Source organism: Dendrobium catenatum, unplaced genomic scaffold, assembly GCF_001605985.2.
Source record: "Dendrobium catenatum unplaced genomic scaffold, ASM160598v2 fragScaff_scaffold_104, whole genome shotgun sequence".
In the NCBI taxonomy this organism is placed as follows: Eukaryota; Viridiplantae; Streptophyta; class Magnoliopsida; order Asparagales; family Orchidaceae; genus Dendrobium; species Dendrobium catenatum.
In genome coordinates this window covers 261,242-273,636 of record NW_021318566.1, presented here as the reverse complement: position 1 = coordinate 273,636, position 12,395 = coordinate 261,242, and the positions used below count along the sequence as shown (strand labels likewise).

At 37.1% G+C, this 12,395-nt stretch overlaps 2 protein-coding genes across 3 annotated transcripts in view; one reads left to right on the top strand and one right to left on the bottom strand.

The window, feature by feature from the left end:
* LOC110104429 (putative S-adenosyl-L-methionine-dependent methyltransferase Mflv_5024) overlaps positions 1–3,306 on the top strand; it is a 26,944-nt gene extending 23,638 nt beyond the window's left edge. For both annotated transcript variants that reach the window (XM_020833535.2, XM_020833534.2), the window contains exons 5-7: positions 2,253–2,381; positions 2,473–2,634; positions 2,980–3,306. In XM_020833535.2, coding sequence (XP_020689194.1) covers positions 2,253–2,381; positions 2,473–2,634; positions 2,980–3,051 — 363 coding nt within the window. In that variant the 3' untranslated portion in view covers positions 3,052–3,306. The remainder of the gene's footprint in view (positions 1–2,252; positions 2,382–2,472; positions 2,635–2,979) is intronic.
* Positions 3,307–6,763: 3,457 nt separating this feature from the next.
* LOC110104423 (pentatricopeptide repeat-containing protein At5g04780, mitochondrial) lies at positions 6,764–10,235 on the bottom strand. Its single transcript, XM_020833527.2, has one exon. It carries the CDS (start codon positions 9,706–9,708, stop codon positions 6,937–6,939), a length of 2,772 nt encoding a protein of 923 aa, XP_020689186.1. The 5' UTR covers positions 9,709–10,235; the 3' UTR covers positions 6,764–6,936.
* Between the last annotated feature and the right edge of the window lie 2,160 nt (positions 10,236–12,395).

Below are 12,395 nucleotides of genomic sequence, written 5' to 3'. Positions count from 1 at the left end.
TTACTATTTTTTACTTGCTAAAACCCTTAAATTCTCATTTACGCAATTCTTCGTCGGTTAGGCTTACGCCTCACACCGCCTCGTGGCTTACGCCTCGCCTCACAGACGAAAAATGCCTCGAGGCTTACTTACGCAATTTTAAACCTTGCTCCAAACAGTCAAAACCTGCTGTTTTACTCAACTGCTGCTCTCAAATATCCTAAAAACTGCTGTTTTCAGGGGAAAATAGCCTCCGACAACCCAAAATCTGCGAAAATCTGCAGCGAAACAGTGGAAAAAACAGCCCTCCACCGCCCGGATCTCGCTCTGATACCAATTTGATAGGAAATACTTAGATCCAAGTATTCCTATCGATTTGAGTGGGGAAAACAGCAATAGATTTGCTGTTTTTCAGCAGGAAATCAGCCCAAAACGCAGGAAAATAGTAGAAAACAGAGAAATCTGTAGGAAATCTGAGAGAAACACAAGCAATGGACTTATATTCCACTAGTAGATGATCAAAACAAAAGCAAGATACAATGTTCTTCGATTCGAGAGGAAGAACGACTCTCCGACAATCTCCGGCAACGCCAAGAGCCCAAGCAAGAAACCCTAGATCTCCAATTACATTCAAATTCAAGATAACCCCCTTTCCCTCCTAATCCTCCTAATTAACAATAATGGATTCCTACCAAATACCTAAACAGCCCTTTGCATTCAAAATTTTTCCTCCCACATAATCAAATCAGCCCCAAGTAGGGCCCACCTTGTCCGCCCCCCTCCTTTCCTGGTTTCCGCCTCTGCCTGGTGTAGACCCGGGTCGAACCGGGTCCAGCCGGCCCCTCCTGGGCCGGTTCAAGCATAACAGTTTCTTCTTCTGCTTTGCTTGGGTGTGGCCTGGATATGTTTGATGTGGAAGGCTCTTAGGATAAAACTATCTTTTCTATCCATTAAGATGTAAACAATCTTAAAATCAATCATAGGAAATCATATTTTTTCAAATGAAAAGAAAAATTGCATGGCTCCTTTCAAGGAACTAAATTTTCCAAAATTGAAAATAATCATGCAAAACCTAATGTGTCACATGTACAAAATCTTCTACTTAAGGATTAGATAACAAAATTTGCATTATGTGAGTCAACATGTGCATACCTACATATTCTGGCGTCTTGGCTTCAAAGCCAAGTTATAAGCTCTATTCTTTAAATAAAATAACATTTCCCACTATTCATATGCATTGAGGCTGAATTTCATAATTTTAAAAGCGCTTCGGTGGATTTAGCTGGTAACTCTTTCTAAGCAGAATGATAAATTCAGAGTTTGGGTTGGCTATGTCTCAGGTGAGGTTTAGTTTATAAGTCTCTTTGTACTCTGTTAGACTTAGGTTCGAGACATTACCCCTTAGTAGTCTTCATCTTAGTTCTAGGGTTCAAGGCAGTTGTTGACTTAAGTCACTTAATAAGCCATCATCTTTTGGGCATTTCCTCCAACACGTGTAGTTGGAATGTAAGCCTTAACATTCTAAATAAAAATAATCAACTTAAATAAAATTTGATTCTAAAACGTAAAACCTAATATAGGATAGTCCGAGCACTTCTGAGCTTCCTTAGAATCAAGTGCCCATACTTTACTCCTTTGGCTCTCATTCCGAAAATCTAATTAAAGTTGATCTCTTCATCCTTGAAATTCCTAAAGAAAAAAAAAAAACAAGAATTTCGTAAATTTCAAAATGAAGATTTGTAGTCAATATTTTGATGATCTTCAAAGGAAAGAAAATAACTGGTTTAATTAAAAGTTTTCTCAAGTATCAAATACTTGAGATATAATTAACTATAGGGGTTTGTCCTTATGAGCATTTGTACACCAGAATAAAATAAATCCTATTCAGCTAAATATTGAATGTGGGAAAATTTCTGTTTAAAATTCAAATTGTAGATTCTATCATTGAGTCCATAGGAAAATGATATTTTTGACTTTTGAGACAATATATCATTTTCTATGTCGTGCTCGATCACAAAATATACAATCCATTGAGGATGACAAAATTTCTCCAACACTTTTCTTTTGGTAAGTTTTATGTGCATACTAAACAAAGTAAATAGAGCTAGTTCAGTTGTCTTTTTGTAGAAAATGCGTTAAAGGTGACGCACTAGAGGAAGTCTTCTCTTAGATTTCCTAGTTCTAGATACGTTTCTTCATATTTATTCAAGAAGAATGTCATAACTGTCATTTCTAAGGATTGGGAAAACATTTGAGGCTTGCGTTCATTTCAGGGGCTACCACTGGCGACATTGGCTGAGTTTGAGGATATATTATCTACAGTTAGCAGTTTAGCCATGAAAGGCTGCCTTTTCATTGGTGAATTGCCTGGTTGCTTGCTCGGCACTGAACTTGATAATAAGGTAAGTTTAGCATATGAATATATAGTTACAGATTGCATGTCTTCTTTTGTTATCCTTTTTATTGCTGATAAACTTTTGGTCCTTCGTGCAGCTTGCTACACAAAGGTGGATGGAAAAGCTTTTCCTGAATCATGGCTTCAGAGTCAGTGTAGTGAACTACGATGAAGTTGCAAGAAATGTGCTTGGAGGACCCGAAGGAAAGCCTATTAATGTGCTTTTTGTTGCAAGGCAGTTGAGGCTTTCTGATGCCCAGGTGATCCGGCTGAAAAGCTTATAGCTAAGGCTTCGTTTGGGACGGCTTTCTTGCTGCTTCTTAAAGCAGTTTTTTAGTATAAAATTAAAATTTTTATACTAAAAAATTGTTTTGAGATGTAATAAAAAAGCCGTCCCAAACGAAGCCTAAGTTGATATTCAGCTTTCTCCCCCATTCCCTACTCTGTCCTACGAATTATATTAAACTATCTGAAATTAGCTATAATAAGTTGATATCAATTTTTTGCTATGATAGCTTCTTCTTTTGACCCTTTTCAAGTATTGTCAACATAGAATCTATATGTAGTAACCTCATCCGAAATTATATCTGTTCTTGATTTCATAGATGGAAGCCTGGAGGTCACATGTTGAAAGGATTGATGAAGAAGGTGATGAGGAAGGATTTGAGGAATTTTAGAACCTTTTTGTGATGGTGATATAAAAATGGTATCCTGCTTATTATACTTATGCTCTGTTCCTCTTTGTCTATGTTAAAGTTTATCTGCATAGTCACTTTTTAGAAATTGATTTGTTGTTTAAGGATGGTCCGTTTTGGTTTCTTGTTATTAGCTGCAGTTCTTCCAACTGAACTTTTTATTATATAAAAGTCTTGTGTACGTTCTGTGGTAACTCCAGAGACATGCCTATACAGAGGTTAATTGTTTTGCCTTTTTTTTCTGCTCTAAAAGTTTAAGCAAGTTATTCATTATTTTCTATTTTCAATTCAACCATGAGTAGCTCAAGCCAAGCCTTGTCTGTGAACTGTAACTAACAATAACAACATCAAACATGTATCCAATTATGTAGAAATTATTCTGTGCAGAATCTGAACGGGAAGAATCGTCCGAATATGTGAGTGTACACATTATGTACATATTTATATATAATGTATATCAAATCAGTATACACAGTGTGTACATTCACAGTCTGGACGGTTCTTCCCGTCTGGACTCCGCACAGAAAAATTTCTCCCAACTATGTGGATTCGGTTATATTAATTCTTTTGTTAAGAAACAAATTCTTATTACTTTTGAGCTGGAACTTCTGTGAGATATAGAGAAACAAAGATGTGAGAAAGCAGCAGCTAATGATACAAGTTTTATAGAAATGTATAAATTTTACATTTGAACTATCTTGCTGGAAAGCCTGCTTTACAGTGCAGTAAATCTACATTGTGGTTGTAAACAAGTCAAATTGACAAAGATTTTGAAAATTATTGCTGAAAATTTTAGATTTGATCATGGCCTGCATCAAAAAAATTTTTTTTTATTTGATCATGGCCTGCATCATAGTAAAATAGTATCAAATGAACCTACTAATAGGACTGAATTTGACTTGAAGATTGGTGATCGCTAAATAAGTTAAATGATTTTGGATTTGCAAATATTTTCCATATCAGAAACAAGGAGCTGGTTGACGAGTTAGATCTTTGTCAGATTGAATTTAATTTGAGTTAGGGCTGGATCAAATGAAACAAGCTTGAGATTGACTCTAACTTCATGTGTATATGAGTTATACATGTATTTTGGTATAATTTTTTATTTGTTAATATGTACATTAGGATGTTGGTTGGATAACGGTTTGTTTGATTGGCTAAAAAATGAACTCAGTGTAAATAAATATTCTGAAGTTATTTGGATGAATGTAAAGTAAATGATTTTTTTTTATTTGGTTTGAAATAATGAATTTAGTATAAAGTTCAAAAATAATGGCAGTTGGTGTGGGCGCGGCGGCAGTAGTTTTCAATGATGGTCGGCGGCGGTTATCGGTGGTTGTGGTGGACGGCGGCGAGTGGAGGCGGCGGCGGCATCATGGCCGGCGGCCAATGTTGGCTGGTGAGTGGCGGTGAATAAGTGAGCTTGTTTGTAGTGTAAATAGTTCTCGCTCAAAATTGAGCGAGTTTGTTTGGTTTACTTTAAAAATGAATTAAAATTATTTACACTATACTGGTTTTTCAACCAAATAGCCCCTAAATATGTTTGTGGGTGATATTAGTATTTCATTAATAAAATTAGATTAAAATTAAGAGAATATGGAGATAGAAACATAGAGATTTTATCGTATTGTCATGAAGGATAAAGTTGAAGCTAATGATTTAATGTAGGGGTGTCAATTCGGGTCAACGGGTCTACCCCGAAATTGACCCGGCACTATTCAGGTCAACTCGAACTCGACCCGTTTTTAAAAACGGGTCCGGTTTTCGGACCCGAACCCGAACTGATTCGGGTCCGGGTCAACCCGACCCGACACGAATGACCCGGGATTGACCCAAAATTGCTAGTTTTCGGGTCAAAAATTAGGTCAATCTTCAATTTTCTGGTAAAAAGCGGGTCAAAATGGGCCAATCTCGAGTTTTCGGGTGAAATATGAGTTTTCGTGTCACTTTCGGTTCAATTTCGGGTTGCTGGGTCAACTCGAACCCGACCCGTTTCAGGTTCGGGTTGACCCAAACCCGGATTTTTTCGGGTCGGGTTCGGGTCGGGTTTCGGGTCGTGTCAAAAATTGACACCCCTAATTTAATGTGTCCAAGTCTTTGATTGCCTGTTCATAGGCTTGGGTTTAATACATAATTAACAAATAAAAAAGTGGCCAATGAATGTGAAATTAATCAAATTATATAGTAAAATTTAGTAAGCGCTCACTATAAAATGAACTTAGTTAGCATATAGCCATTTGAGTACATATTATTAATTTCTTATGTAGCTGAACAGCCATGATTCCAATCTATTATGTTCAATGAAATTGGTTGAACTTGGCTAAGGTGTATATTTGGTGCACCATTCTTCTCTCTTTAAAGATACTCTTACAAGAAAAAAAAAAAAATATGATTAACATTCAGAATGTATCCTTAGGAGCTAACACATAAATTATGATTAATTGCATTGTATTGACATTTTCATAGATAGAACGTCACGGAAAGTCTTTAAATATGAGTGTTAGGCTTCGTTTGGAACTGCTTTTTTATCGTTTATTAAAGCAGCTTTTTAATACAAAAGTTTTAATTTTTGTATTAGAAATTTGATTTAAAAAACAGTAAAAAAGTCGTCCCAAACGAAACATTAGAGAGGTTCTTTTCTATTCATTTCCTTCCTTATCTCTTGCTTTGTAAAGCCTTTCTATCAATGGGATGAAATACTCCACTAATTTCAAAGTTGAAATTCTTCTAGATTAGCTTCTCCTTTCTTCCACACTAACAAATGTAAGAATCCGATACTTCTACAAAAGATTAAGTATATAGTTAAAATTTATAATCGAAGTTGCCTTTAAGGACAGTAAAATTAAAGATAGGTGCCAAGGAGAAATTATTATGTACGGATACCAGATGGCGAGAATCGTATGGATTTGCTTCCCTTTAGTTGCCATTTTGTTGTGCTTTTGCAAATACATAGCAAAAGGGTAACAAATATGCATTCATAATTGCACTTTTGCTGCCATTTTATTGAGTATTTATAAAAGCGCAACAAAAGGGTAATAAATATTCAATTAGTAGCATATTTGCTGCGCAAATACTCAGCAAAAGGACAGCAAAAATACAATTATAAATACATATTTGCTGACCTTTTGAGACTATTTGTAAAAACGCAGTAAATCCAAACGATTCTTTTCGTCCGGTCTCCGCACAGAATAATTTCTCCAAGTAAATAGATTGATCTCCCTAAGGGCATTGTTGATCCTGAGGTTCCAATTAATCCAACAAGCTCAACTCTTCTAAGAGAGTTTATATTTGATTAATTTTTTAGAAAACATATTATATTACAAATAAGATACTATTAAGAGATTTTGCCCTTTATTTTGCCCTTATTTTATAGGACTTTATGGCACGATTTATGTTTTTTATAGGCACAAGTCATATTACTAATTACCTCTCAGTATGATGAGAAAATACTTTTGATTAAAACTAATTAGTGGATGCTAAGTGCTTAGCTTAGTGGCGTACTCCCAAACATCAAGTCACGCCTGTTTTGCAATCATTGGTAACTTAGGCTAGCAGAAAGTTAGGGTTGTTCTTTTTTGATTTGCTGTAATATTGTATTTAACCAAACCTATACAGAACTGCTGTAAGTTAAAAACATTATCAGTACGAAGAAACTTTGAACTTCAATATACACAGACACGAATCTGTAAATGACAAAAGCCTTCAAGATGTTCAACAAAATCTACTGTGGAGAACAAAGAATAAAATCCTAAAAATTTACCATTGATCAGAAAGATTGTGTTTTTTCTATTAAAAAAATCCATGGAAATTAGTATCAAACCAATGCTGATATCTTCTAGGCTCTAAAAACAAGATCAAATAGTATTATCACCAGTAATCCCCACAAGAGCATGATCCATCTTCAAAATGATGGAACCTGTTGATGTCCCTAACAATTATTTTCCTCATAGTAATCTTACAGATAAACTTGAATGCCTCATGGCAATCTCTACAAACCCGAAGGTTCTTCATAATTCTGATTGGGGCACTCGCTGGAGTGCTTATTAGCCCAAAGGCAACTGCAAGCTTCTCACTATGCTGTAGAAGAAGAATCTCCTTCTCCCACATTTCCACATGATGGAGGTCAGTTTCCACCATAGGAACATACCCAGCTTTGTTCATCAAATCACCCAACTCTTCCAGCTTTGCATATATCTCTTTGCTCCTCTCATGGCTTCTATCACCCACAAAAAAGATGTGGACTTTATCTTTCACTTCAATCCAACTCACCCCGGGCTCCTTTTTCACCATGGTTTCTTTCATCAATTTTCTCATTCTAGCAACTTCTTTCCACATACCATTAGATGCATAAATATTGGCAAGGATCACATGTGTTCCAGACTTCTCTGGCTCAAGAATGAGGAGCATATTAGCTGCTTTTACTCCTATTTCAACATTATTATGAACTCTGGAAGCACCAAGCAGTGCGCCCCAAATCGCAGCATTTGCTTCAAATGGCATGCTTTCAACAAGCCCCATCGCCGAACTCAATCTACCAGCACGACCAAGAATATCAACCATGCATGCATAGTGTTCGAGGGTTCGTTCGATGCCGAACATCTCCTCCATCGAGTTAAAATATTTCTCAGCCTCAGTAACCAAACCAGCATAATTGCAAGCACAGAGAACACTTGTTAGTGTTATGTGATTTGGAGGCACACCCTCATTGAGCATTCCATAGAAGAAGTCTAAGGCCTTCTTTCCATGACCATGCTGTGCCAGACCTCCAATCATTGCAGACCATGACACAATTCCCCTTTCAGGAATCTCAAAGAAGGCCAAGGCTGCATCCTCTATGCTTCCACACTTGGCATACATGTTTACAAGCGCGTTACCAGCAAAATTATCAAGCATGAAACCCATCTTAACCACATGAGTATGAATCTGCTTGCCTTGCTCAGAGGCAGATAGGATTGCACAAGAGTTAAGAAGGCTGCTGCATACAAATGAATCCGGCTTTAGATCCATTTCGAGCATCCCGCAGAAGAGTTTCATGGCTTCCTCACCCTGTCCACTTTGAGAAAGAGCGGTTATCATTGATGTGAAGGAGACTATATCGCCAAATGGACATTCCTGGAAGGCTTTTCCTGCATCTTCTAAGTAGCCACACTTTCCATAAGCATCAACAAGGCCATTTACAACATGATTGTCCAAGAGAAGCCCGGCTTTCATGGCAAGAGTATGAGCTTGTTTACAAGCTTTAGATGCCTGTGAATTAGCAACAGATTTAAGAACTGCAGTTAGAGTGGTTCTGTTAAATTCAAGTCCATCCTTTCTCATCGTCGAAAAAAGTGACAGCGCTTGGGCGTCATTACCGTTGTGAGAGTAACCAGAGATAACGGCGTTCCATGCAACCAAATCGCGCACTGGCATCAAATTGAAGACCTTCAATGAGTCTTCGCTCTGCCCACACTTTGCATACAAATCTACAAGACCGACACCGACAAAGATATCGGAATCACTGCCAGATTTGATCATATAAGCCTGTATCTGCTGACCCAAATCCAACATACTAGTCCCAGCACAAGCCTTCAGGACACTGGATAGAGTAAATTCATTAGCTAGCATTCCTGATTCTTTCATTCTATAAAACAGTTCCACAGCTAGAGTGTCCTTCCCCTGTAGAACACAACCTGATATGAAAGCATTCCATGAAATTAAATCAGGCTGAGATATCTCTTCAAAAACCAGGGCGGCAGACTCAGTATCACCTACTTTTGCATACAAATCCAGAAGTGCATTAGCAGTGAATCGGTCGGATTCGTAAGCAAGCCGAGTAAGAAAACCATGAACAATCCTCCCACAATCTAAATTCTGCAAGCCCGTGCAGGCATTTAAGATAATAGAAAACCCATATTCATTTGGCCTTGTTCCAGTCACCAACATTTTCCTGAAAAACTCAACAGCCTTCTCGCACTGGTCGTTCTTCACATAAGCAGCAAATAATGCGTTCCAAGATACCACATTTCGGCCAGAAATAGCATCAAACAGCTTCTGACAGTCCAAGATCTCGCCGAAATCAGCGTAAAACATTATAAGAGTGTTTGCCACAAATGGGTCGGATTCAAATCCGGTCAGAATTGCAATGGCGTGAACTTGAATGCTGGTACTGAAATCCGATAAGGCCGAGCAGGCCTTGAGAACAGATGGAAGAGTGAACTCATTGCAACCAACGCCGGAAGATCGCATCTTGGAGAAAGAAAGCAGAGATTCCCGCCATTGACCGTTGCGGGTGTAAGCAGAGATGAGGAAGGACCATGATATCACGCCTGGTTGGGGAATTTCGTCGAACAATTTGAAGGCGTACGAAGGGAAGCGCCAGAATGAATACAAGGAGATGAGATGGTGGCGAAGGGTGTGGATGGAGAAGAGGAAACCGGATTTAGTGAGGTGAGCGTGGATTTGGGTAGTGGCGGAGAGGGATGGGGCAGAGAAGAGAAGGGATGATATTGATGAGAGATCGGAAGAAGAGCAAGAGGTGGAGACCTGTTCAGGGTCAAAGAAGAGAAAAGAGACGGAGTGGAGGGGTTTGGAGGAAGACGACGGAAGGAGAGAGGAAGCGAAGTGGCGGTAGAGGAGGCGGTGCCGCCAGGAATGCATGATCCATGACGAATATAAAGCAGGGGGCGAGGAAAATATGTACAGGGTGACCGGTCCGAAACGTTTTCACTGTTCTGAGGGCTTCTCAATCTCAAATCTTTGTAGAACGAATTGCTGCATGAGGAGAAAAGATAAATATATTAATATAATTGGATGTTGCTCATTAGATAGAAATTATTCTGTGAGGAAATCGGACGGTGAGAATCGTCCAAATTTGCTATATTCTTTTATTACGCTTTTATAAATGCTCAGCTAAAGACAGCTAATATGCAATAATGAAGGTATATTTGCCACAGCAAAAGAGCTGCAAATATGCATTCATGATTGCATATTAGCTGTCATTTTGCTGAGTATTCCAAAAGTCTGAAAAAGGAAAGCTAAAGCCCAACAAATTCGGACGGTTCTCGCCGGATCCCCGCATAGAATAATTTCTGCTCATTAGGGGTGTAAGTGAGCCGAACTGACTCTAACTCGACTTTTGAATCAGCTCATGAGACGAGTTTATTGAGCTACGAGTTCGAACTCGAGTCTATACTCGAGCATGTATATTCAATAAATGTTGCTTATTAATGGATTTCAACTTCGGTATTGAAATCTAAGCTTTAATAAGATCCCCATTGATGGAAAATATCAAGTAGAAAATTATAATAGCTAAACTATCAAAACAAGATGAAGTCTCACTATGAGATGAATGATCAGGATGGCCCCACCAAAAGATTAAGATCAAGGGCCAGAAAAGATTCAACCAACATGAAAATTTAAATATTAACTTCAAATTTGAAAATTTTCGTTTTCATATGCATGATTAAAATTTAAAATTTAACTATTAAATATTAATATTTAAATGTTAAGTTTTAAATATTTACCTTCGTTTGAGAGTCTTTTATTTCTTTATTTTTCTTTGCATTATTATTCTTTAGCCTTATTTGAAATGTTAGGGAATGCCCTCTTGCTAATTGGAGTCAAGACACAGCTCACCTTGACTTGTTGGTTGAGACCTTATGCTTCCAACTAAGAGGTCTTGAGTTCGAGTCTTTTAACAAAATTTTGCTATCTCCTACAACAAGAAAAAAATTCTTAAGCATATTGTAAGTGGTCAGTCAAATTATGTACAAGATATTTAAAAGACAAGTATATATATGTATGCATATATATTCAACCACCTTCCATTAAACTCATAAAAAGTGAATTTTCTATCTCTTGAAGTTTTATGAGCCATTAACCTCATTGGGCATCTTTCGAAGCCCACACTAACAACTAACATGTTACATGTAAGAGGACAACATAGTCAAGAAGTGAAATCCTTAACTATCTTAGAGTTGATGCCACATAAATAAACAAAAATGAAATAGATCATATATTTTTTTTCTTGCTTATTTAAAAGAAACTTCGATTTTAAAACTCAACAAAATGAATTGCATAATGATAAAGCATTTTTATTCATTTTTAGAACATATAATGGAAGCTCCTCAATTTTTGTAAGCATTGACATGTTGTAGGTAATTAAGCTAAATAATTAAAGAAATGTTTAATTTTGCCATGAGAAGGGTTTTGAGTTATAGGGGAACCCTATCCTTAGAGGGTTGGTTTTGTATAATGTAAAGGGGGCATCCACCAATATTGCTCATAAAGTATTTTGAAGTGAACAATCTTGTAATGAGATATTTCTTTTGTCAAAGCATTCATCAAATAATGCAAGCTACTCGGCTATTGATATATGTGTTTATACTTTATACCCTTAGGAGTGACATGTGGAAGGCTAAGATTGTATCTTGAAGTTAAAATTTAATTTAGTTTACAATACACATCTTAGAGGGTGGAGTGAAAGTTTTGTTGCTATGTTTACTTGAGTTAGCAACACAAGGAGGCATGTTGAGTTGGAAGGATGTTTATTCTTCATTAAAATTATTATCTTGTTATATATCTTTAAGAGAGCTTTAAAATGCTAATGATCAAAATTCACTAATTATTGTAGGTGAAAATGTGGATAAAGATTGAATGAGTGAATGACCAAGAGAAATTACTTCATAAATAGAGGATTATGAAAGAAAAGAGTGAAGAAATAGTTAAAAATGAAACTGATTTAATGATTTGTAGCAAGTTAATTTTAAGTTTTTCAAAAATAAAATTTTCAACCACAAAAAAATTAAAACTTGCAGTAAATAAAAAGGCAGCAGAAATAAAAAGACACAAGAGTTTATAGTGGTTCAATCAAACATGACCTACATCCACTCCCCGAAGTCTCCCACTTCAGGTATTGCACTATACAAAAGTGACTCTCCTTTTGTCCCCACAGCAAGGCGGAGAAGCCTTTACAAAACTCTCTTCCACCAATCCCCGGTGCGGCAAAGAACCATCATCCTTTTACACACTCCAAGTGTAGGCAGAGAACCTTTATCCTTTTACACTTTCCAAGTGTAGGTAGAGAACCTTCATCCTTTTACACCCTCCAAATGTAGGAAGAGAACCTTCGTCCTTTTACACTCTCCAAGTGTAGGCATAGAACCTTTCGTTTTTCACACTCTCCAAGTGTAGGCAGAGAACCTTCCGATGTTCACACTATCCAAGTGTCGGCAGAGAACCGAATCTTCTTGAAAGATCTTCACTCGAGCAATCTAGAATGAAAAGAGAAAGAGTGAAGAAAACACAAATCACAAACAAAGATACTTACCGTCGAGTAACCTTGT

Bases quoted from the DNA above. Each gene is read 5' to 3' on its own strand.
- LOC110104423 (XM_020833527.2), bottom strand. From the start codon at position 9,708: ATGCATTCCTGGCGGCACCGCCTCCTCTACCGCCACTTCGCTTCCTCT.